Genomic DNA, 25,316 nt, shown 5'->3' with positions numbered 1-25,316 from the left:
TAATAACGTCACATTCAACTGAGTCATTGTTATCTCCAGGTTTTAACAAAGTTGTTGGAATATCCAGTCGATAAATATCGGGTAAGTACAATAATTACAAAACAGCCTTACGTTATATTCTTAAAAAGTGCATTCGCCGGCTTTATGAACGTGCGATAATCACGCCAAGTCAATATAGTGAGAGGCGACTACCCAGCAGGCCGAGCAGGTTTTCCGATCTGTCTCGGAATTTCAGAAATTGAGGAATTCTTTGGTAATCTTCAGAAATGTAAGGTTGTTAATCGGAACCGTTTGAATGATCTTTCAACAATTTTCGGGAATCTTCGGCAAAGTTTGTAAATTCAAATGAGGTTTTACAATGGCGGTCGAAGCTAAAGCTGGTCGCTTACGAGAGTAGTCGCAAAGAGAACTTCGACTGAATGCCGTGGATCTTCGTAAAAACTGACAGTCACTTGGTTTGAGGGGAAAACGCTTTAACTTGGATGTATAGATTATGGAAAGGAAGGAGATGCTTGTCAAGGAGACCAATCTGGGTATAGGTCAAGCTTTATGGACCCTAAAAGAATCTTTTTTTCGTGCCTGATGATCGGTCTAGACCGCCAACACGGTATGACCACGTTTTTATTTTCTCGCATGCAAGCGTAGAAAACGAGAGGTATTGGCGTTCTGTACTGAACACCCTAAGTAAAACTTAACTCTGTTCCTTTCATATGGGAGTCTACCCCAGGCTACTCCCTCTGGATTGGATGTTAGGTAGTCCATTGCAGGTTGCTTCCCTCCCTTCCCCCTTAAAAAAAGTTGCAGTATGCTCCTCGGTGAAGAAAAGCACTCTGATAGTTAAGATCAGAGTGTCTTGCCCAAAACACAACAACAACAACCAGGCCAGGGCTCGAGGTCATGCATCTTTTTTCTGAAGCCAGCGTATCAGGGAGACTTGGCCAAAAAATGTGCGCGTTTTACGTGAAGTTTGCGCGATGAATGCGAGAACAATCAGTAGTGCGTCTGGGATCACAACAGACGACAATTAATAATAAAGGGCGTTTGAATGGTTTTATCAGCCGTCACTTCCTATTTCAGACTCTTTTCTGTCATAAGGTTGTTGAAAACAGCGCCAAACTACATGGAATAAATTCTTGATGGCCTCTCAATAGAGGTTAAAACAACAGACGAATCCACAAGGTGGCCGCTAAATTTGGGTTTTATTTATACTGAAAGTACTTTGGCTAAAAACACCCCTGAGCTTCGTTGGGGTGAATTTCACCAAAAAAACGCCTTTTTCGAATTTCGCTCTTATTAGGGGTTCGACTGTAAGGACACGCAGTGTTTCGTTGAATCTCTCAGTATAAAAGTTAAGTACTACTAGTGGTACCTATCGGTAGAAATGCCAACGAGTACAATGGGAGAGAAGAAGGGAGGATAATTGTAAATGTTTGGCTGAAAGTACGCTTTATGATTTTGGTTCGATCAATAAACATTTCGCGTTTTCTTTGAAAACCTTGAATGTTTCTGGAATAAAATGCGATTTTGTGAAGGCTATAAAGTAAAATGAGAAAGGAGTTCTACATGATACCAAAGTAGTGAAGATTTAGTGAGAAAGTTTGTAAAATCCATGTTATTTGAGAGTTTCAAGCCACTGTTGTTCGATGCCGCTATTTTGGAAGTGGCTATGAGCCACTGAACTCGGAAAATAAATTACGAACAAAAAGCAAACATTTACAAAATTTGTCAAAACAAATCAATTCAAACTTCCCACACTGCAGTAAAATCCACTCAACACATAAGTATCCAAAAAATTTGAGGTTTTAAAAGGTAAATCCCTGATCGGACAAGTTGCGTGGCCAAAGATGGAACAAGTTTATTTTATTATACTACCACCGTTCCGAGAATAATTCATCACGCACAATGCGTGACGTTTCAAATGTCACGTTGTTTTGTGGCAGCTTTTAGGAAAATTAAACGCCCGGTTGCCCGAGAAAAAAACGCCGGACAATCCAGGAAAAACATGAAGTATAGGGCATTTATTTTCTAAATTCGAGAAACGAAAAAAAAAAAACTCTAAATAGCTCTCTTCTGATCCATAAAATCACCACGAAACCAAATCCGTGTTGTTTTCTTAGCCAGACCTAACTTAATTGCGCATGCAAGTCATTTGTATGACTTCGAAATTTTCGAAGCTTTGGCAATTTTGAAGCTTTGTAATGCATTTCTTTCATTTATCTTAAATGAAATTAAATTCTAAACAAAGTTTAATTCAAGTTTCTTTCGTATTTCAATGTCTAGTTCGGTAATTTTGGCATTACAATCGAACAGATTTGAAATCTCTTTGTTAACTGAGACGCATCTTGTCTGGGAATTTAGCCAATGCATCATGCACGCGCTGAACAAATTAGTAGCGCGCTGATTGGGCAAACTACAACAAAGTGTGCACGTGCTGAACAGATTCTGCTGAACAGATTGGCTAAAAACATCAGACATTGTGTCGTCACGATCTACCTTACATTACATTACATTACTTACATTACCTTTTCATTTTGGAGCGTTCGTGAGATTTTTTTCGCACATACAAATCTTCTCACGGCTCTATGATCTGCCGCCTCGTCAGGCCTTCTGGAAGACCAGAAGGCCTGACTCGTTGGCAATCAACAAGATAAAACTGGCTCGGTTTTATCACAAGACTTCAGGAGCACGGGAAGCCTGACCTTGGTGAACAAAGAATATTAAAGGTATAAATTTCAAAAGCACCGAATTTGTGAATGCGCCAAGACGGATTTGAACTTTGTTTCCCTGATGAGTGAGTTTGGAATTGCCATTCTGAAAAAAAAAACGCATTCTATGCAAAGGTTGTTTCTTGCTGAAAAACTACCTTCCATATTTATCCAACCCAAAAAACTACAAATGAAAAAACGAATATTGTTAAAGAATTGATTTTTCAACAACGGAACAAAATTCTTGTTGACTGGCTGTACTCCAGTGACGCCACACTGTACTCCGGAAATGCCGACAACTTTCTTTTTTCCAGAAAATTCCTATTCTTTTGACACCTACTCACATGTCAGAATTCAAACCAATAAAATTTCAAATCAGGGCATAACTCTAAACAAATTTGATATTTTGGTATATAAATAGCAGACAATTTAGTAATTTGCAGTCCACAATCGTGGTCTTGGTATCAGATAACGAGTCAAGCTCAGCTGCATTCACAGCGTGGCAGAATTGCAGATTCTTCATATTACAGACAGAAAAGGCCGTCCAAAAGCATGACCACGTTTTTTTATTTCCTGACATGCAAGCCTAAAAACGAGACCTTGACAGCTAAAAATGTTCGATCGTATTCTGTCCTGTACACTCTGTGACATGGGAGTCCAATCCAGGCTACTCCCGCTGGATGAGATGTTTGTTACTTGCAGACTGCTCCGCCCCTACCCTCCCCCCTTTAGAAAAAACGTTGCAGCATGCTCCTACCCTGGGTGAAGAAAAGCACTCCAGTACTCTGAGAGTTAAGAGTGTCTTGTCCAAAGACACAACAACCAGGCTAGGGCGCGAGCTCATACATCTTAATCCTGAAGCCAACGTATTAGGTAGAAAAGGGAGTTATACGTAACGTTTAACTGGGCCAAAAAATGTGCGCGTTTTACGCGAAGTTTGCGTGATGCGTGAATGCGCGAGCAATCAGTAGAGCGTCTGGAATCACAACAGACGGTAATAAGCGTGTTTGAATTTTTTTATCAGTCGTCACTTCCTATTTCAGACTTTTATCTGTCGTAACGTTGTTGAAAACAGCGCCAAACTACGTGAATTTAATTCTTGATGGCCGCTTAATAGAGGTAAAACAAAAGACGAATCCACATGCAAGGTGACCGCTCTATATGGGTTTTATTTATACTGGAGGTACTTTCGGGACTTTGAAAACTGGCCGATTTGGTTCGACTGTAACGACTAGCAGTATTACGTTGAATCTCTCAGTATAAAAGTTAAGTACTATCAACAGATAAGAGTAGCTTGTTTTATCACAAGGCTTCAGCAACACAGGAAGCCTGACCTTGAGGAACAAAGAATATTAAAGATATAAATTTCAAAAGCACCGAATTTGAGAACGCGCCAAGACGGATTTGAACTTTGTTTCCCTGATGAGTGAGTTTTGAATTGCCATTCTGAGAAAAAAAATGCATTCTACGCAAAAGTTGTTTCTTGCTTAAAAACTACCTTTCATGTTTTATCTAACCCAAGAAACTAAAAATAAAAAAGCGAATATTGTTAAAGAATTGATTTTACAACAGCGGAACAAAATTCCTGTTGACTAGCCGCACTCTAGTGACGTCACACTGTACTCCGGAAAAGCCGACAACTTTCTTTTTTCCAGAAAATTCCTGTTCTTTACTCGCATGTCTGAATTATAACCAATAGCATTTCAAATCGTCCCATAATACTAAAAAATCTGATCTTTTGGTATATAAATAGCAAACAATTTGGCACATTTCAGACCACACTCGTGATTTTGCTATCACGTAACCAGCTGTAGTGCTGAAACCTGGTGGAATTGAAGATTGTTCAAATCCTTGACCGAAATGGCCGTCCAAAAGCAAAGTATGCCTTTTTTCGCTTCCATAATTTCTGTTTTGTCTATTGTGTTTTACTGCGTCGGGTTTATCCGAGTCGAATTGGAGATGAACGAGCAAAAGGAGAGAATCAGCGCTCTTGAAAAAGCTGCAGAGGCCAAGCCGCTGTCAGACGACGCAGACGTAATAATAATCAAGAATGCTCCTGGTGAGTAAGTCCTTAAATAGAAAAATACAAACTAGAAGTTATTTTTATGATTCTATCCAGTAACTCTGTTCTATCACAACTTGTTTCTGATTGAAATATATAACAGAGAAAAGAATAAATATAACGCATGGATCCACATTGTAGCCTTTGCGTGCTCTCCCTGCCTCCTGTGTGTCTTGGCAAACAACCAAGAGGTTACCAGGTCAAGTTCTTTCAACTAATTGTAGACAATTTTAGAAGAAAATAATGTTTCGATCGAAATTACCTTCAACCATGACTGAGCTAATGATATAGATTTTCTACATCTAAGTTCATTACATTGATGTAAGATACTTCGCAATGTAGTCTTTCGAAATTATGAAAAGTGTTAAATGAAACGAAACATCAGTTGTTTCTGTATCGTTCAGAATTTGATTCTGTTTTCCTCTGTTTATTTCTGTTTACTGACGTACAAAAGTCACTTCAAAAGAAATACTGTTCTCTTTTCTGTGGCTAGCCTGCATTGCAGACGAACTAAACCCCGGTAAAATTCGTCTGCAACGCAGGCTATTCTGTGACTGACTAGTTTAACTTTTTTCAAAGACACTTATCTGGGAAAGAAACTTTTGCATATGAGAGTAAGAATGAGTCCGTTTCCTTTTGTAGTAATTCAAAACCTTCAAAGAAACAGACGTCAAGTTGACTCAACTAAGAACACATCAGAAACTAAAAGCACAATGGAACTTTTATCAGAGTTGAGATCGCAACTCTGTCAGTCAAAGGGAGTCACGTGCTCGCCAGGTCCTCCAGGTCCTCCCGGCCAACCTGGACCAAGAGGAGACAAAGGAGCCCGGGGACGAAAAGGACAGAAAGGAAGAACTGGAAATAAAGGAGATAGAGGCATTATGGGATCGCCTGGAAAGAGTGGCAAGCAAGGCATTATGGGACCTGTGGGATTAAAGGGAGAGACTGGAACCAAAGGTGAGAAAGGGGACATAGGACCCGCAGGCATGCCGGGAAATAAGGGAGAACCTGGTGAATCGATATCATCTCCTGCTGTTGTTGTTTCTCCTGTGACGTTGACAGTGAATGAAGGTGGATCAGCCTCGTTTCAGTGTTCAGCCAGTGGCAATCCTGAGCCTGCAGTAGTGTGGAGTAAACTGGACAATCAGTCAGAAATCATTCGGTCAGCGGTTTCAGAAGGAAAGTTGCAGTTAAAGAACGTGACCGGAAATGACTCGGACGTGTATCAGTGTTCAGCAACAAACATCCTGGGGAATTCACGAGAAGTGGTGCGATTAACAGTAAATGGTAACCTTGTGGTAATTGTAATCACGTAAATAACTCAGGGTCGGTCAGGTGGGTAAGTGGTATACCAATATACCAGAAAACATGTACCCAGTATACTTTATACCAATAAAAGGCCCAATTTTAGCTTAAAAAAACTGGATACCCAATTTAAACCCCCCTGTATATACCGTATACCTAAAATCCCTGGCCGACCCTGATAACTAAACTAATAAAGTGCATTGATACATAATAAATTATTTTCTGTCAATGGAGGTTACAAGACTTAAAGGCAAGGCGCAAAAAAAAAAACAGAAAACACAGACTGCCTGAGGAAAATATATTCAGTTAAATGCCATGAGTGAACTTTTAGTACTTATGGAAAGAAATATAAACTGGAAACAAATTACCTCAATAAAACAGAGCTTGACTAGACATATAGTGCTCAATTAGGAGCAACTCAACTCTATAAGCATTTTACAGCGTTTTTCAAGCCTCTTTTTTATTTAAGTTACCTCCAACAAATTGAACGCTACTTTCAAAAATACGAGATGTGTTTCTGCTTCTTCTGAAAGCAAAATAATATCTAAAAGACAATTCCTGAAATATGAATATCAAAGTAAATATTAATCACTTGATTGCAGTTCATCCTCGTGCTTCCGTACATCCGGGACCTTATCATGTTATTGAAGGAAGCAACGTCACTTTACCAACCTGTCACGTGACCGGATACCCGACACCAGTGGTCACCTGGAGGAAGTCGTCTGGTCAGTTACCCCAGGGGAGGGTGCACTATAACAACACTGCTTTACACATTTCAGATGTCCGTAAAGTTGACTCTGACGCATACTTCTGTTCAGCAGTCAACATTTTAGGAAAAGTGGAAAGAAAAACTCTTTTAGTTGTGATTTCACTTCCTAAATTCACCGTTAAGCCACCTGAAAAGGTGTTTGCTGTTACTGGCGACACTATGACGTTAAACTGCAGCGCTACCGGTGATCCACGACCAGTTATCAGTTGGAAAAGACAAGGAGCAGCACTGCCCGTGGGGAGGAGTCAAAGGACAAACGATGTACTTGTCATAAGAGATTTGAAAGAAGAGGATTCTGGGAACTATATTTGTGTGGCTACAAGTGCAGGGGTGTTTGATATCGAGACAATCAGTGATGTTGAAGTTAGAAAACCAAGAGGTAAGTTATTAATGGTGTGGAGAAAGTGACAGAGACAAAAAAAAGACTTAATTGATTGGGCTTAAATCCTGCGTACTACAATTATTCTTTTCCCCTACACAAGCAATACTATTCAGCATTGCCCGATCTTCTAGGCCTGGGTTCAAATCTTCCATTGTAACTGAAATACGGCAGAAGTCCCATCTGCTCTTCTAAAGCTACTAAGTCTGATGTGCTTTAATACATGTTAATAGCCAAATGGTCTGCCGTGCATAAGTTGAGATTTATTTAACAATCTCAACTTATAAAGTTTTTAATTATTGGTACTCCTTATCTGTATATATCTTCTTTTCTTTCCTGCAACCAGAGGAGAAAAATAGTGGAGGGCTATACGATTCAGTACAAGTATCCTTCCATGAAGCAATTCAGCAAAAGAACTAAAAAAATGTGTGGTTGAAATAAATAATTGAAAATTCTCTGATGCCAGTGTTACATCTTTTGCTCATTTTAAAAGCAGCCTACGAACTGTGATCCAAACGAATAGAAGTTATTGTTATAATTTGCGTCAAGACCCTAATTTCTTAACAATTTTGTTCACCACAATGTTACTGAAATCATGTTTTCTTTTCCTTAGATTGTTCAGATCTATTAAAATCAGGCCACACCCAGAGTGGAGTGTACTCTGTCAACCCAGACGGCAGAGGACACTTTAATGTCTACTGTGATATGCGCACTGACGGTGGAGGCTGGACAGTGTTTCAGCGAAGACAGGATGGCTCGGTAGACTTCTATCGGGGATGGAACGACTACAAAGCAGGCTTTGGTCAGCTGACTAATGAGTTCTGGTTAGGAAACGAAAAGATCCACCGACTGACAGCCTCTAGACCCAGCTCTCTCAGAGTGGATATGGAGGACTGGAGCGCAGGTAAAGCGTATGCCAAATATGGCAAGTTCTACATTGGTGATGAGCAGGCGAAGTATCAACTCGAAGTGGGTTCATATTCAGGGACGGCGGGAGATTCGTTAGCATATCATAATAGCATGGCGTTTACTGCTAAAGATAGGGATAATGACAGAGGAGGCAACTGTGCTGTACAATATACTGGCGCCTGGTGGTACAATAGTTGTCACCACTCCAATCTAAACGGACAATACCTGGGAGACAAACGTGATGACCGAGGAGCCAGGTGGTACCACTTCAGAAGTTCTCTTTCTCTAAAATTCACTGAAATGAAACTGAAGCCGTCATCGTAAAAAGAATACCAGTAACAGGTTTAATCCTGTTAGTGGCGTAAATACCAACATGTCACTGATCACCGCTCATCAAGTTCATCAATCAGTTAGAGCACAAACAGCTGTCAGTTGTTTCATTAATTTGTACGGATCAGAATGTTTGAAATCATATATTTTAAAAGAACCTTGCTCTTTACAAACAATTTTGTTTTGAAATTGTAACTTTAGTCAAGGTAGACTGTTCATCGTAAGTCTCCTGGATTTTTTTCCGAGACAGTGTATTTTATCAATTCTAAGAGTTTGAGTATTTTAATAAAATTAATAAAATATGGTTAAAAAAATTGTTTTTGAGATAAAATGTTGCTGAAAGTTTGTTGTATTGACGGACAAAGCTTCGTTTCCACTATAATTCGATCAAGTACTTAACTGATTAAATTTTATCAAACTTTTCCCAGAGTGGGTACTCCCTTGTATGGGCCGGTATAGGCATGTGCCGTGGGATAGGGTATGGGTTTTGAGTTTCTCGTTACTTTTTTGCTCCTTTTGGCATTGTGTTCCCGGTGTGATCCTGAGATAGGGTACCTAAATTCTATCAGCTAACATAAACGCCTAGCTAAACGAAAAAAAAAAGGGATCTTAAAACTAAACTAACCGTTCAAGTATAAGTAGAGCGATTTTATAAAGATTTGTGTAAAGATTTTATAAAGATTTCGGAGATTTGCTGAATTCTTCGGTAACCTTCGGAAATGAAAGGGAAATGGATCAGTACCATTTGAATGACCTTTATATTTTTTTCGGAAATCTACGGTAATGTTTGTAAATTACAGAGTTTGAGTGACAATTCAAACGTGGTTTCACAATGGTGGTGGGAACTAGAGCTGGTCGATTGCAAGAGTGGTTGTCTAAATAAAGTGGATCTTCGTAAAAACTTTCAATCACTTTATTTAAGAGTGATACTTCGGGCTTTCTGTATAAGAACCGCAGCCATGCCAGACAAAGTAAAAAGGTAGGGGAAAAAAACCGCTTTAACTTGGATGCACATATCATGAAGCAACTACCATCCCAGAGGATATCTGCCATATATTATGAAAAGGACGAAGATGCTTGTCAAAATATTGGAATTAAACCCTCAAGGAGTCCAATTTGGGCATGGGTCAAGATTTATGGGACCCTAAAAGAATCATGTAAACACAGGGCAGATATAGTGTGATTATTTGTAGAGTAAACTTTGTCACAATAAGATGCACGTTGGCCATACACCTGAAAGACCTGCGTAAACGTTAGTTTTCGTTACAAACGAACAATGAAAACATTTCAACCAAGGTTTACTAAGTTACGCGAAGATATTTATTAAAGTCTAGTAGTGAAGTTTTTTGTCCTTTGTGTTGCTTAAAAAAGTAGAAACACGCTCGTCTGGGTTTGAAAACATTCCGTCCAGTCACTGCAGTGATTTGTAGTAAGAGGACTTACATTTTGGTCCAAATTGTCATTTAGTAATTTAGTTTTTACGCTGAAACTGAAATGCAACTTTGAATATCAAAGGGGCCACTGTTGTTTAATAAGCAGCGGCTTTGTGAATATCTTAAAGGAAAGGAATGTACCTACATATTGACCAATCACAGCTAAGAGCGTGGAGCTGATGTGAGCGAAGTAACGCTTCAGCTTTCAATTTAAAACTTAAAAGCTGTAGCGTTACTTCGCTCACATAAAAATAGTCTATAGTTGCCTGTGGCTGTACAGTTCAGAGATGAAGAATAAAACGCAAGTCTACTGGTCCCGAGAAAGAAGACCCATCTCCTCTGGAAGTGTATAATATAATATGGAATTTTATTGTCGTTTGAATCTTACCCGGACATTGTACGTTATATTTTTTTATTTTGTATGCTTCCGTGTTTTTGCTTTTTTGCATCAATAACAATTTGTGTTAAATAAAGCGGTTTTCATTTGAGTGCCGAAAGCAATTTGCGTTTGGTTTGGTTTTGCATTGCTACGCTTAGTGATTGGTTTAAAAATCTCGCGCCACTTTCTCGGCCAATCAAAACTGAAACCAAAACCAATCGTCTCCCGCACGCGCACGTTTTCCCGCGCTCCATGCCGGCTACATGCTTCGATTCCTGGGATTGTGATGTTTATACCTAATCGTACCTTTTGGTACGCTTCGGTAGCATATCAGGCGAGTTTGGTCGAGCCACGGTTCGTATTTTGGCGAGACGCAGTCGAGCCAAAATACCCATGGCGAGACCAAACGAGCCTGATATGCAGCCGAAGCGTACCAAAAAGGTACGATTAGGTATTTACCGTACCCAAATTCAGCCAAAAACCCGGTTATATTTATTGCTCTGTTGAAGCCATGCTTGCAAGGTACGTACTGCAAATTGTGTTGACTTGGTCTTCAACACTTTTACCAAGTTCCTCTTCTGCCTTTTTTCCACTCTTTGTTTAGAGTTTCATTTTCTTAATTTTCAAAATCAAAATTAAGCAAAAAATTTGGAAATTACGGCTCCAGTTTTTCAGTCTGAATGTCTCAGTACTCGTCGGCAAACATCGCGCAATTGGCGAGCGCGCTCAAGTTTGGTTTTGACGGGAAAGTTTTCTCCTTTTACGACCGCTAAACACCGCTAAATTTAAATTACGAAGTTCTGTTTTATCGGTAAAACCTCTTTTCAATTCATCGCACAGTAACACTACTTTACTTCAAAGTGACCGTGATATGGTGGCATATCAGGTCAGTGACTTGATATCGTAGGATAACAGGACAGTAGATCGCGCTTCTGATTGGCTTCTTGCGAATTTGGGTACGGTAAGTGATAATAACGTAACATTCAACTGAGTCATTGTCATCTCCAGGTTTTAACAGAGTTGTTGGAATATCCCGTCGATAAAGATCGTGTAAGTACAACCCGTTAAGTCACACGGTATAATTTTATAAAATCATTTTCAATGGGCAATGTGTTGTGACGCATTCACATCATTCGCCAAATAATATGTCAGTACGCGGCCCCTGTAAATGTGTATGCCAAGATGAGACGAGCCAGTAGCCTGAGCAGGTCGTTCAATGTGCCTTAGAAATTTCAGAGATCTTCGGAAATGTCAGGAAATTGATCAGAGCCGTTTGGATGACCTTCGTGAAATTTTCGGGAATCTTCGGAAATTTTAGAAAGCAGTGTGCGCCAGGACAGCTTAGCTCATCTCTCTCTTTCATTTTCACGGCTTTTTATGATCTCGAACCCCTCGCGCTTAACATCTACTGTACGCGTCATGTTTACCAAATCAAGCAATTACCATTTCTCCGTTCCAGGTTATGGGGTTTCTAAAATTAAACTAACCAATGGCTATAAACCTTTGTTTAATTTAGTTAAGTGTGACTCCTGTTTGTTTATATTTGATGAATTTCAGCTTGAGATTCAAGAGGCCATGAGAAGTCACGACCTAGCTCTGTGTCAAAAGCTACACAAGGTTATTTATTTCCTCTGCTATTTTTAATTATATAAAAGAGAATAGCTAGCCAAAGTTATGTCAAAGCGGGCGTATAATCAAATCAACTAGTTTACGTAGAAATAAATGTTGGTGTTTAATGGTTAAAAAACAAAAAAAGATTTGCAGAAGCAAAACGTTAATGTAAAACATATACAATGACCACCAGAAAGTCGTTTTGCTACTCAGATATTGCCTTCATAATGCGTTCCTGGAAGAGAAGAAGAAATTTGTAATGGAGCTTTCATGAAACGTCTCAATATCTTCTGTTTACAGAGAACGGGGCATTTTCAAAGAAATCTTGCATCGACATCTGGTTTGATGGATTTACAGTTCTCCCCAGACATACCCAGACCGGCACGCGTACTTCGCCTGACTCAGCCAACTTCCAGGGACGTTTCTGAAATGATTCGTCGCGTCAATGAACGGTTTTAGTACAAACAAAAAAAAACGGGTTCTATCGGAAAACCAATTAAAAGTCTACTGGTAAAGACATGGAACAAGAACAACTGCACACCTGCGCGCAAAACCATGCGTTATCTGGATTCGCCCAAATCACGAATTACCAGTGCAGGCCCAAATGACCTTTTTGGGCTCTGCCCATGTCTTCCACATTTTACAGATTCAAAACACAAAAAAGTCTTTTTTAACGCAGAACCGTGCGTTTTTCTGTTAGGTATTGTATGTAGCACAGAGGACGAAAAAAAAAACATAAAGAAAATGATGTACAGTATTTCTGCTTGCTTCAAATTAAAACATGAAAGATTGTTTTTTTGCGCCTTACAGAAGAGATAAGTTTCAAAAGAATGTTGTTCTGAGTCGACGGGCAAAACTTGGCTAGATGTCAGCTTGAACATGATAAGGGTATAAAATTAACGGCTGTAGCTTAGTGTATCGAATTTCAAAAACCGACGTTTCGACCCTGATTTTCAAGTTACTCAAACGAAGGGAGAACGCCTCAATGTCAGCTTAGCAGTTTATTTTTCATTCGCAACTCAAGTTGACAACTAACTTAGAGTTACTGAAGGATGAGCAAGTGATGTCATACAAAGCGGCCAACTTGTCCGATATCTTTTCTTGGCTTTCAATTAACCCTGGAACAAGCATTACAATCAGTGCTCCCAATAGGGGCTCTGTATTAGTATTGTTACTCCCCGTGGATGGGATTCTACTCCATCGCAGGCTTTATTGACCTTTAGTTTTCCCAGCTTTTGCCATGTTGCCCAAAATGTTTGCAGGTCCTTATTTTATGCATCTTGTTGGAGAGAGACACATTAAGAGTCCAACGCGCTAACTATTAGCTTACCATGCCTCTCAAACATTCATTAACTAATAAAATTACTTTGGTGTAGAACAGTTTCAGAAGGGTGAAAAAGGAGTTATGTACAGGCCCGCAAATGATCCCGGGACCGCAAATGATCCCAGATTGGACCGACACCGCGGCAGAACGTCTACGCATGCGCTGAATTTAGCACTTCCGGTCATCTTTCCAGTCACTCAACGGGCTTCACTCGCTACGCTTTCGGTTCAAGGTCAGTCGTGGCCCACGTTTTAGTTGTTTTGCTTTGTGAATTGCGGTGTTAATCTGCTGTCAGGGATTACAAACTAAATATGACCGAAACAATACTCGATAGATTTAGAAAAGGTAAGTCGTGGATTCGCTGAGGCTTTGATTCTGAATTTGAGCAGCAGATGAGCTTAAATAAGCTTAGGTTTATCACACAAGGCGAGAAGGCAGAGTTTTACTTGCCAGTTTTTCTTGATCGATTAACCTTGACTAAATTCATACTTTCCTATCCAGTAATTGATTGCATGTTTGTGCATTTTTTAGCTTTAATTGTTTTCAGTTCTACATTTATTTAACCTAACACTTCGGCCTAAAAAATGACGCTTCGTTTGTTTTTCGTTCAGCAGAGGTATTAAAACTTTTAAAGTTTTTTTTAAAATAACACCCGGTAGTGAGGTCCGATTTTTAATTATTCGGTTTTTGGTTTAAAGCAAGTTTTAAACCAGACTTTGATTCTGTTTTTCCTTTTAGATTGAGGAGAGATAACCGGTTACACGATAGTTTGAAAGTTTGGTAAATTGAACGCCATGTGCGAATCTGCAAGTTTCATGTTCGCGCGTGAGGCAGCCACACGGACTGGAAATGTGGAAAACATCCGCCAAATAGACGAATATTTGACCTTGTGAGGAGGATTAAGAAAATCAAATTGCCTTTGTCTTGAATGGAAACACAATTTAAACTTGTTTAGCTTCTCGGCTAACAGCTTTCAATCCAGCAAAAACTCCAGGTAGTCCGGGAGTATCGAAGACTCAATTCATTCATGTTTAACCAAGCAAACACTGAGCAAATGTTGTTTTCTTTCATGTTTTGTGACTTTTTTCTCAGTGAAGGCAAGAATTATCGAAAGCCTAAACTTGAAAGTTCAGTGGTTCTTTATTTTGGTTTTATGTGGTTTTTCTTTCTCATTTGTCGCTCCTTAATTTGCGAGCAATTAAAGCGGGCAAAGTGATAGACACAGTCAAAACGAAATTGCCGCAGTCGACTGTCGAGCGCTTGCGACCTGTAAACTTCAAGCATCATTTTCAATGTTGGTGCAAGCAGGAAACCCTATGGTGCAAAAGTATGAAGCTACAAAAATTAATAAACTTTTGAATTAGACCATTATTTTCCTTAAGTTTCTTTGCTATTTCTTAAGTTTTGTGTTTAAACTTCGCGCGACGGGAATTTTGTATTTACGCGACTGGATTACATAGTCAACCGGAAATACAAAACTGACCGGATGTTAATTTTCCACTCATGCGCAGTGCGTTTTGCCGCGGTGTCGATTGGACCGCAAATCATTCTCGTTCCCAGAGCCTTCCGTTTCTTTTGGTCACGTGGTCGGCGAAACGAACGGCTCTGGTAACACTGACTACCGGATGTCGTAAAATCCACGACATCCGGTAGCGCATGCCCACTGCATAAATGTTCGTCTGCGCCTGCTCAGTAAAAGAAAGGGGAAGGCTGGGGCTGACTTAGACGAGAAGAAAGCGAATTTGAAAGAAGATACGACATTTGAGTTTGGCGTTCGAAAGAGCTGTACAGCAATCCTTGCTACAATTGTCGGAGGACATCAAGAAACAAGGAATGGAACAGGAAGACGGCAGATAGAAAAGTTAGAATCCAGAGGAATTGGAGTCATAGTGTTTAAACACGGAGTCGAGGATGTCATCAGCTGATAACATTCCGACGGTTGATGATACTGTGAAATTTATTTATGGCCATGCGGAGGTACTGTAGAAAATTCAGAGCTAAAAAAGCGACTGAGCGATGAGGTATCATTCTATTGAGCGGCGGTAAGAAATATCACATTGGATTTCAAAGTCTTCATGTATTCATGAACTCCATTTAGTGTGTATATCTTGTAAAGCTAAGTTGATAGTGCAAATGTTTGCAATATTTTTAATGCAATAAAAAGTACAACCGAGTTACATCTTACAAAAGATGTACTTGTCATTTGTTCATAATCAAAGGTCTGCTTCGTGAATACGTTATTCCAACAAACTCCCAGTGTTATAATTTCGGTCTTTTTCCGGTAACATTTTCAAACTTGCCCGCTACATCTTCAATTGTTTCGATGACCGGAAGTATAACGAAAATTGCGTAGAAGCGTTTCATTTTTTTACCCAATTACGCATGCAGTTTTTATCAGCCAATCAAAAAAATCGTATTTTTTACCGTTACCAGGGCCACTACGTCATGTCATTTAAAAAAAATACGCGTGGCCCTGGGGAAGAGGATGACCGCAAATGATCCCAGTACCGGAAATGATTTGTGTAAATGATACAACAGAATACTTGGAATGGCGTGGACTTAATGAATCGTCTATGGATGTATTTTTATAAAAGACCAAGTGCCTCAGGCATAATAAAACGCAACGATTAAAAGCGGTGAAAATAACGCGCAAATAATGAAATTAACATTTGACTATCTAAGTTTTTCATTTAGAAAACGCACCTAAAAAATAAACATGAATCTTTGAAGACGCCTCTGTTGTCTAATTAGCCACTTCCTGTACAATGCTGCCAGTGGTAGACACGAGCCTCCTTTTCCTTGGAAGCGCACAAAATTTCTACGTGCGAATTTTGGAGTTTATGACAGATTTTGAAACCGTTATTTGAAAACACATTTTCCTTCACAATTCGTTCTTGCAAATATAAAATGAAATACAGTAAACGGTTACAGCGTCTCTGGGTAAATTTATTTGCATACCGCACGCATAGAGCTGTCAACTTTTGCACGTGCAAATTTCTTACTGTCAATTAATCTGTACTGAAAGCTACGCGAAAATGAAGTCAGTTTTTGAGAGAATTTTTAGTTGCCTGTGTCAGAATTTATTTTAGTGACTTGATGAAGACATTCAAATAAAAAAATAACCACAGATTTCGAAAGAGAGTAGCTCGATAACAAGAGTCGGAGATCGATATGATAGAAATCAGCAACAAAACTCAACTTTCTTCCAGACTTTACGTCTAGACATTTATAATGTCGCTATGAACGCTGCGTGACTGCGTGTGAATGGCTATTAAAAAAAGCTAGAGATGTTTACTACACTCATCACCGAATGTATTGAGCGACATGCTCCACTGAAACGCACGAAGGTCACACGGCCGCCAGCTCCATGGTTACATGATGAGGAAATTAAAAGTCTTCAAAATCAGAGAAATGTACTACGTCACAAGGCACACTCGTTAAAAACGCCGGATGCCTGGCAAGCTTTTCGCGACGTCCGTAATAGTCTGAAAACAACAATCAAAGAGGCGAAACGATTGTTCATCAATATGGCATTATCATCAACGAAACCGAAAGCGGTCTGGCGTATTATACACCGTATTTTGAACCCATGTCCACAGCCTTTACGTCTGCATGTCAATGAGCTTAACAAGCATTTTGCAGAAGTCGCACAACGCACCACCGGAAATACAAATGTTGATGCCAAAGAAGACCTACTGAACTTTGTTGATAGCTTGCAACCATGCCTGATGGAGGAAGAAACATTCACCTTGCGTCACGTTAAATATGAAGAGGTCCTCAGGGAAATTAAATCAATTCGTTCCGATACATCGACAGGACCTGACCAAATTCCAGCTAAGTACCTAAAGCCTGTAGCCGATCTGATTGCAGGACCTTTGACCGACGTGATAAACTCTTGCATCGACGAATCAACTTTTCCAGATGCTTGGAAGGTTGCAAGGATAACTCCAATCCCTAAGACTAGCGGCTCCACCTCTAGTGCATCAGACATGAGACCGATATCAATACTTCCGGTCCTTTCAAAAGTTTTTGAAAGACTCGTACATCAGCAAGTCATTGATTACATTGATTCTCGCTTCCTGTTAAAGGAGAATATCTCGGGTTTCAGGAAAGGACACTCAACGACTACTGTTCTATTAGGGATCAGAGATGACATTATTCGCGCCATGAAGCGAGGAGAAGTCACGCTCATGGTATTGGCCGATTTCTCAAAGGCGTTTGATACCATTAAGTACAAGACTGTCCTTGAAAAGCTTAGCCTGTTGGGCTTTTCCAAGGATTACCTCAAATGGACGATCCAATATCTTACAGGAAGGAAACATTTTGTGCAAATCGACGACAAAACGTCAGAGCTTTGTACGGTGAATTTCGGCGTTCCTCAAGGCTCTATCATGGGTCCACTTATTTTCAATCTCTACGTCGCCGACCTTCAGTCATATGTAACCGGAGTTACGTGTCATCAATATGCCGATGATACCACACTGTACACACACTGTAAACCAGCAGATCTTCAATCAACTGTGGCTGAACTTTCCATTAATGTAGGCAAATTGGAGGCGTGGTCACGCGAGGCTAACTTAGTCATTAATCCTTCCAAGACTAAGCTGATGTTATTATCTACTCCGCAGTTATCAAAGGTCCATAGTTTAGACACTGCAAAGTTCGACATTACAATCAGCAGCACTCCCCTGGATCGAGTGACTACAACTAAACTATTGGGGTCTCACATTCATGAGCATCTTAACTGGGAAGGAAATGTCAGACAAGTAGCAGCGTCCTGCTATGCTACTCTAACAACGCTAAGGAAGTTAAAGAACATCCTGCCTTTCCATATCAAGAAGAATTTGGCACAGGCACTGGTCCTAAGCAAGCTATATTACAATGACATAGTATACCATTCACTCCCAGATTATTTAATGAAACGCCTCCAGAGAGTGCAAAAGGCTACAGCTAGCTTTGTACTTGGTAGATTCGCGTCATCCGATGACATCCTTACAAAACTCAAATGGCTTCCCGTAAAGGAACAACGCGAAATGAACCTACTCAAGGCAACCCACAAAGCTCTTCATAACCCGTATTGGCCAAGTTACTTGAAGCTTAATGTATTCCAACACGAACGATGCCTAAGATCCAGTAACAGCATTCAATTAGAGAGGTCCCTAATTAATAATACTTTACAGGACCAAACTGCGAGCCTTTTTAACACATTGCCCAGCAACGTGAGATGCTGCCAAGACTATAATAAGTTTTGTAAAGACACCAAAAACATTATTTTTAAGAGAGTTTTAGAACATTTGAATTTTTAACTTTTTAGCATGTCTTAAGTATTTTTTTTTGTTTTGTTTTATATACTATAATTCACATAATTAGTTCTTATATCGTTTTTTTTTTTTTTTTTTTTTTTTTTTTGGAAGATAAACACACTTTATTGATACACTTAAAAACACGTACATTACTTACAATTAAATACACTATTGGAGATTATACAATGTTATACAATAATACTTTTCTTTTACATGATAAAAAAAAAACACGACAAAAGTACAAAAAAGAGTCCATGCATTAACTTATAGTATTACGGTTTTTTTTTAAATACACTTCGTTATTGAGAGCAATTTTTTTTTTTAAATAAATTCGCTACAGTGACCTTGTATTATTATTATTATTATTATTATTATTATTATTATTATTATTATTTAAAACAGCTTTACGTTTGAGCACATCTTTCTAGTTTCCATTGTACCATTAGTTTATTGGCGAGTTCATCTAGAGACATTTCTTTCTGAAGATATTTTGAAGAATAGATATAGTATTTGACCAAGATGATGAGCAAATCTAGCCTGCGTTTTATGGGTTCCGAAAGCACATTAGTCGCGTGACCTGTGTCATGAAAAGCAATTTGCTCTTTTGAGAGTGTTACCTCAGTACCTTGACGATGATTGAACCATGATATAATTTGTAAATAAAGTTTTACAGATTCCTTGCAGTCGATAAACGTATGTTCTATTGAATCCGCATTAAAACAATATATACATTTATCGTCTTCGGCTAGGTGATATAGTTTGAGTTCTTTCTTCGTTACAATTGTTCTATGCAGAAAACGAATACAAAATTGACGAAGTTTATTGTCCTTTGTGAAGCGATATATATCTTGAAAACTTCTAGTCCATTCACCAAGTTTTTCAGGGAATTTACTCTGCCACTTTTTTACACCACTCGGGACAATAGGATCATGGTTGTTGAAAAATTGGTAATAATTTTTGCAACGTGCTTCAGCCAGATTAATTGAAGTTTTGTTTGAAAGAATGGATGCGGAGGTCGAGGAAAGATCAGCTGCAGGTATAGAAGTTTGAGCTGCTCTCCTTTTCAACTCCGATGGAATGGCTGAAATTAGCTGAAAGTAGTGCAAATAATTTGTGGTGATGTTAAATTTGTTGCTAAACTCTTCGTACGATAAAAATTTGCCCTCAGAGTTTAACACATCCTTTACTGACACGATTCCGCGTTCAAACCATGATTTCCAAAACAGGGTTGCATTGTCTATAGTTATCAAATTGTTATTCCAAAGAATGAGTTCGCCATTTGGAAAGATGTTTGTTGTATTTTTGAGATCCTGAAAATACTGAAGAAGTTCTCGATAAAAGAGGGGTAGACCTGTTTTCAAGGATTTTACATCATAATTGCATTTAAGGAAAAATAATAAACCACCATAATTTCGAAGGTAGTAATTGGGGATTACCTTCCATTTATCGTCAGACTCGCCTAGTAATCTACCAATCCAAGCCAAGCGTAGAGATTTAACGACCGTGCAAAAATTAACAAAATTGATTCCTCCTTTTGCTATTGGTTGATACATAACCAATCTTTTTATTTTGTCTTTCCTGTTTTTCCATAGAAATGCGAACAAATTCTCTTGTACAGTCTTGATAACCGATTCTGGAACGGTCAGCATCGATGCTGCGTACACTAGCTGTGATATACCTAAAGCTTTCGCCAATAAAGACTTACCATATATCGTGAGGTCTCTTGAAAGCCATAAATTTAATTTTGTTTTCATTTTGTTGATCTTGACATAAAAGTTTTCCTCAGTACATTTGTTTTTGTTGTAGGATAGATGGATTCCAAGAACTTTAATAGGTTCTTTAGTTGTTTTAAAGTCAAGTACTTTCAAATTGCTGTCTTTCATAGAACCGATCCACATAGCTTTAGTTTTCTTCTTATTTAATTTTAATCCAGAGATGATTCCAAAACAATCCAAGATCTGTAAATAGGGTTTGAGAGATTCAACACTTTTCGTTATTATAGTAGTGTCGTCAGCAAACTGTGATATTTTGACCTCCTGGTCATCTGGGAGGGACAGGCCCCTGCAGTTTGGTTCTTGGCGTATCTTTGCTGCTAGCAGTTCCGCAGCAAGGATGAATAAAAGAGGACTTAGCGGACAACCTTGACGAACTCCTCTAGATATATTAAAATAATTGGTCAAAAATCCACCATTTATTACTGCGCTTTGCACACCGTTATAAAAAATTGAAATCCACCTTTTAACATTTGGGCCAAAATTGAAAACGTTCAGGGCTTTAACAATAAAATCCCATTCAAGGCTATCAAAGGCCTTCTCAAAATCTATAAAAAGAAGGAGTCCCGAGGTCTTGTTAGCATTTAGATATTCCATTACATCACTTAAAAGTCTTATGTTCTGGCCTATGTACCTTCCCTTAACAAATCCGGTTTGATCTGAATTAATTAATTTTGGTAGGAATTGTTCTATTCTTTTTGCCAAAGCTTTAGTCAGAATTTTATAATCGATATTAAGTAAAGATATTGGACGCCAGTTGGAAAGTTCAGACAGATCCCCATCAGCTTTTGGTATTAACGTTATTATTCCCCTCCTTTGAGAAATAGATAGGGACCCGCTTTGAAAAGCTGCATTATAAGAATTCAACAGATCTCTCCAAATGAGATCATATAAAGACTCATAAAATTCCTTAGTGAATCCATCCTCACCAGGGGTTTTGTTGTCCGAGAAAGAGCCCAGCGCCTCTTTTAATTCCTCAAATGTAAAATCATATTCTAGTGAATCTCGTTCCTCGGCATTCAGTTGAGGGATTTCAATACCTTCAACAAAAGACTCAAAACTCTTATTTTCACCTAGAGGTTCACTATTAAGATTGTTTTTGGATGTGTACATATTACTAAAAAAATTTTCCAGTTCTTTCTCAATCTGTTTTGGTTGTGTTGTTTTATCCCCATTCTCTAATTTCACCTCGCGTATAAGCTTTTTTCATAATTCGTCTTTTCCAAGTTAAAAAAGTATTTTGTGGGTTTTTCTCCCTGTTCCAACCATTTCACTTTAGATCTAAAGATAGCCTCTTTCCCTTTGTGTTCATATATCTTTTTCAATTCTTCTTTGGCGGCCTCATACTTCACAAAAATGTTTCGATCTAAAGTTTCAAAATCCGTATTACAAATTTTATAGTCAAGGTCTTGTATTTCTTTTTGAAGTGTTGATTCCCTTTTTCTAAGTTCCAATCTTTTTTCTTTGGAATATTTAATTGTTTTCATTCGTAATTCCATTTTAATTAATTCCCACAATAGTTGTTTATCTTTAACATCGGTGTATTTCTCGTGTATCTGGGGATAAAAAAAAGCAATACGTTCTTTAAAATCATCATCTTCTAGCAGAGAATTGTTGAATTTCCACGTACCCGGACCTCTGTTGAGCTCGTTTCTAATGTTAATCTTTAAAAAGGTAGCCTTGTGATCTGGTGCAACTGACATTCGAATCTCAGCTGTTTGGACTTCAATAGAGATCGGACGGGAGACAAGGATGAAATCTATTCTCGATTTCAATTTATTAGTTTTGGATTCGTAGGTAAAGGATCTTGTGTATGGGTGCAATTTTCGATAGATATCGATGAGATTCAATTCGTTCATAAGGTTGCTTACAGCGTCTCTGTAGTTTGTGGATTTCCAAACTACACCACCACTTTTATCTGCTTTAGAAAGTGTACAATTCCAATCACCCGCGATAATTAACCTGGAGGTATCCGTTTTTCTCACGAGAAGTTCACTTAAATTCTTTATAAATTCGTTTTGTTCTCGATAATCAGTTGGTGCATAAATATTTACAATGAAAAATGTTTCTTCGAAAATTTTAAGTTTTGAAATCAGAATTCTGCCTTGTTGATCCGATTGAACGACGTCGAAGTTAGAGGATGAATTTGGATTCAATAGAATACATACGCCCTTGGAATGTGCAGTTCCGTGGCAAAAGAAAATTTTTTCGCCCCATTCCGCCTGCCATATTTTCTCATCATCCGGTTGCGAATATGTTTCCTGTAGGCAAAAAATAGTAGCTTTTTGCTGTTTTAAATAACAAAATATTGCTCTCCTTTTGTTTGGATTTCTTATACCTCGCACATTTAGCGAGATAATTTTTAATTTACTTGCCATTGCTGTGTGAAAAAGTTGATTGTATTAACTGTATTGATAAAGAAATGCATGACCCCAAAGCTGTAAAACAATGCATAAAAAGAGACGAAAAAACAAAAACAAAAAGCTAACACCTTATCTAATAATTATTCTGAGAAAAAAAAAAGAAATAAAGCAATTAACTAACAATTAGACTAGCGATGACACTGCAGTACACTGATTCTAAATACTGCACAATTAAGGGAGAAAATGCAAAACAGATTAAAGTTAAAGATTAATTAGCAAAAACAGAACAATACCTAACTAGCTCAACAAAAAAGTTTTGGCACAGCTAAATAACACCAACAACAATAGAAAAATTCGACTTCTCACTTCTGGGAATTAACAAAACTAACCGGCTATCTAAGCCCCGAAATCCCAAGTGCTTACAAGAGAGGTCAACAGTTTGATGTATTTAAGTATGCAAAACTGACAAGGCTGAAGATTGTTTACATCGTTTTAGAATTATAAAGCCTTTAGATCTTCATAAGAGTCAATCCTTTGAGCTTTGGAAGTGAATTCCGCTTTGAAAAAAATTTTCCCATCTATAGTCCAAGCCTTGCCGTTGTGGTATTTTTTTCTAACTTTTCTTACCTCTTTGAACAGATCAGCTCTCCATGATGTTAAATTCTCATTAATGTAAATCTTGCCCGGTCCTAGGTCTTGCGAGGTCACATTTCTAAGATACAATCTGGCTTTATATAACTTGTTCTTGGCGTTGTAACTTGCAAAACGGACAATAATTGGACGGGGTTTGTTCTTAAATTTTGTGTTCATTCTATGAACGATGTCAATGTCGCCTCGCGTTAAGTTCACATTCAAAAGTTTTCCCAGTTCAATAACATTCTCCACATTATCTTCATCTTCCCTTTCGGAGATCCCATGTATCACTAGATTAAATTTTCGAGTGTACTGTTCTAAGTCGTCGTGTCTTGCTTCGATATCGTCCAATCTTAGCTCCATTTCTTTCGAATATTCCTTGGACTTCGACAGGTCATCTTCGAGTGATTTTACTTTGGATTTTAAGCCCTTGTTTTCTTTCACCAGAATATCTACTTGGGCCTTAGTGGAAGCTAAATTTTCTTGCAGCTCTTTATAATTTACCTTTAACGAGTCCACATCATTTACTAACTTCTCTGTGTTTGATTTGATTTCCGTGAGAACTTTCCACACATCGGCCAGTGATGGCGCCTCGTCGATACTGTCTTCGGACTCCATTTGCGGGCCAGGTACTTCGTCTTGGTTCATTGAAGAGCCTTCTAAACTTGAGGAACTACTTAACTTCTTTCGTTTTTTTCTTCTCTGTTTTGACATACTCAACTATCCTTTACATTTTCGAGCATTTTGCCTCTCGAGCGAGCGAGCTTAAAAACGTGCGTCCATCTTTGGCGCCTGCTCGTCCCCTTATATCGTTTTAATACAATTTTATCTCGTTTTCATGTAAATATAAATTCTTAGATATTTTTTAAACTTTTACATCTGTAAATTTAGTTAGGATCGGGCAGGCGAAGAGCCACTCTGTGGATATACTGCCCGAAGTGCCATTATTATTATTATTATTATTATTATTATTATTATTATTATTATTATTATTATTATTATTATTATTATCAGCTTAAAGCATTTCGCCGCAAATAAATCATCCCTTGATTGGAGAGAGTTCATATTTCTGTTGGTTGGATTGTTAAACTTTATGTCACGTTTTAGGTTACTAATCGGAGCATATTTATCAGCTATATTGATACAAGAGTGATAAATGATCGTCGCAGTGAATTTCCAATTTAAGCAATTGGAATAAAGAAGCCTGAAAAAAAAATTCAGGGCTTCAACGGGATTCGAACCCGTGACCTCCGCGATACCGGTGCGATGCTCTCTCCCAATGTGTGGCTTCAATAGCTCAGTTGGTAGAGCATCGCACCGGTATCGCGGAGGTCACGGGTTCGAATCCCGTTGAAGCCCTGAATTTTTTTTTCAGGCTTCTTTATTCCAATTGCTTAAATTGGAAATTCACTGCGACGATCATTTATCACTCTCATATACATCCGCAGTTCATATATGAATCATTTCATATACATTACATTATATTGATACAGTTGTGGTTTTGAATTTACTTTAGTAAATCGTTTAAATACGGTACATTCTCTCGCGTTAATTGTTTTTCTAATTGTTGTATTATTAATAAAGAAATGGATTAAATAAATTTAAATCCCCTGTCCAAATTCTTTAGTCCACGCATATCCAACTTTTTACGGTTAGGCGACTGTTTCCGGTCCGAGCATCATTTGCGGTTCAATTTTGGGATCATTTGCGGTCCCGGGATCATTTGCGGTCCAATTTGGGGATCATTTGCAGTCCCGGGATCATTTGCGGGTCGGGATCATTTGCGGGCCTGTACAGTTATGTGTGACGCGTTTAGGGCTTTCCACAAGTTGCTCGGCAACCTTTTGGCAACTTTTCATATTTCGAGCACCTTTTTTGTCTTCGAGCAACTTTTTACACTCGAGCAACTTCTTGCTTTTTGAGCAATTTTGGACCGAAGATTATCCGAGTGTTGTTCAAAGGCCATATGGACGTTTCCGAAGATTTAGGAAGTTTGCCGAAGATTTTCGAGGAACATCTGAAGACGTTTCAACTTTCGG

The 25,316-nt window shown here is 38.6% G+C and overlaps 2 protein-coding genes and 1 long non-coding RNA gene across 3 annotated transcripts; 2 read left to right on the top strand and 1 right to left on the bottom strand.

Moving 5' to 3' along the window:
* The first annotated feature begins 43 nt into the window (after window positions 1-43).
* LOC144657395 (uncharacterized) lies at window positions 44-12,959 on the top strand. Its single transcript, XR_013571513.1, has 3 exons — window positions 44-81; window positions 11,829-11,888; window positions 12,183-12,959. It is a non-coding gene; the product is annotated as an uncharacterized LOC144657395 (long non-coding RNA).
* On the top strand, window positions 4,453-8,828 carry LOC144657341 (uncharacterized). Its single transcript, XM_078517681.1, has 4 exons — window positions 4,453-4,764; window positions 5,410-6,054; window positions 6,675-7,220; window positions 7,834-8,828. The coding sequence occupies exons 1-4, from the start codon at window positions 4,566-4,568 to the stop codon at window positions 8,451-8,453; spliced, it is 2,010 nt and encodes a 669-aa protein (XP_078373807.1). The 5' UTR covers window positions 4,453-4,565; the 3' UTR covers window positions 8,454-8,828.
* Window positions 12,960-23,142: 10,183 nt separating the features above from the next.
* On the bottom strand, window positions 23,143-23,991 carry LOC144657857 (uncharacterized). Its single transcript, XM_078518218.1, has one exon. The coding sequence runs from the start codon at window positions 23,989-23,991 to the stop codon at window positions 23,143-23,145; it is 849 nt and encodes a 282-aa protein (XP_078374344.1).
* Between the last annotated feature and the right edge of the window lie 1,325 nt (window positions 23,992-25,316).

The sequence above is a fragment of the Oculina patagonica genome, chromosome 6 (assembly GCF_052425735.1).
Source record: "Oculina patagonica isolate OP01 chromosome 6, crgOcupat, whole genome shotgun sequence".
NCBI classification, from domain to species: domain Eukaryota; kingdom Metazoa; phylum Cnidaria; class Anthozoa; order Scleractinia; family Oculinidae; genus Oculina; species Oculina patagonica.
This window is presented reverse-complemented; position numbering and strand designations above follow the sequence as displayed.

What these genes read in the sequence shown, in the direction of transcription:
- LOC144657857 (XM_078518218.1), bottom strand. Translation starts at nt 23,991, where the DNA reads ATGTCAAAACAGAGAAGAAAAAAACGAAAGAAGTTAAGTAGTTCCTCA.
- LOC144657341 (XM_078517681.1), top strand. Translation starts at nt 4,566, where the DNA reads ATGGCCGTCCAAAAGCAAAGTATGCCTTTTTTCGCTTCCATAATTTCT. An exon ending in AATAATCAAGAATGCTCCTG is followed by an intron (nt 4,765 to 5,409) that starts GTGAGTAAGTCC and finishes TTCCTTTTGTAG; the next exon opens with TAATTCAAAACCTTCAAAGA. An exon ending in TGAAGTTAGAAAACCAAGAG is followed by an intron (nt 7,221 to 7,833) that starts GTAAGTTATTAA and finishes TCTTTTCCTTAG; the next exon opens with ATTGTTCAGATCTATTAAAA.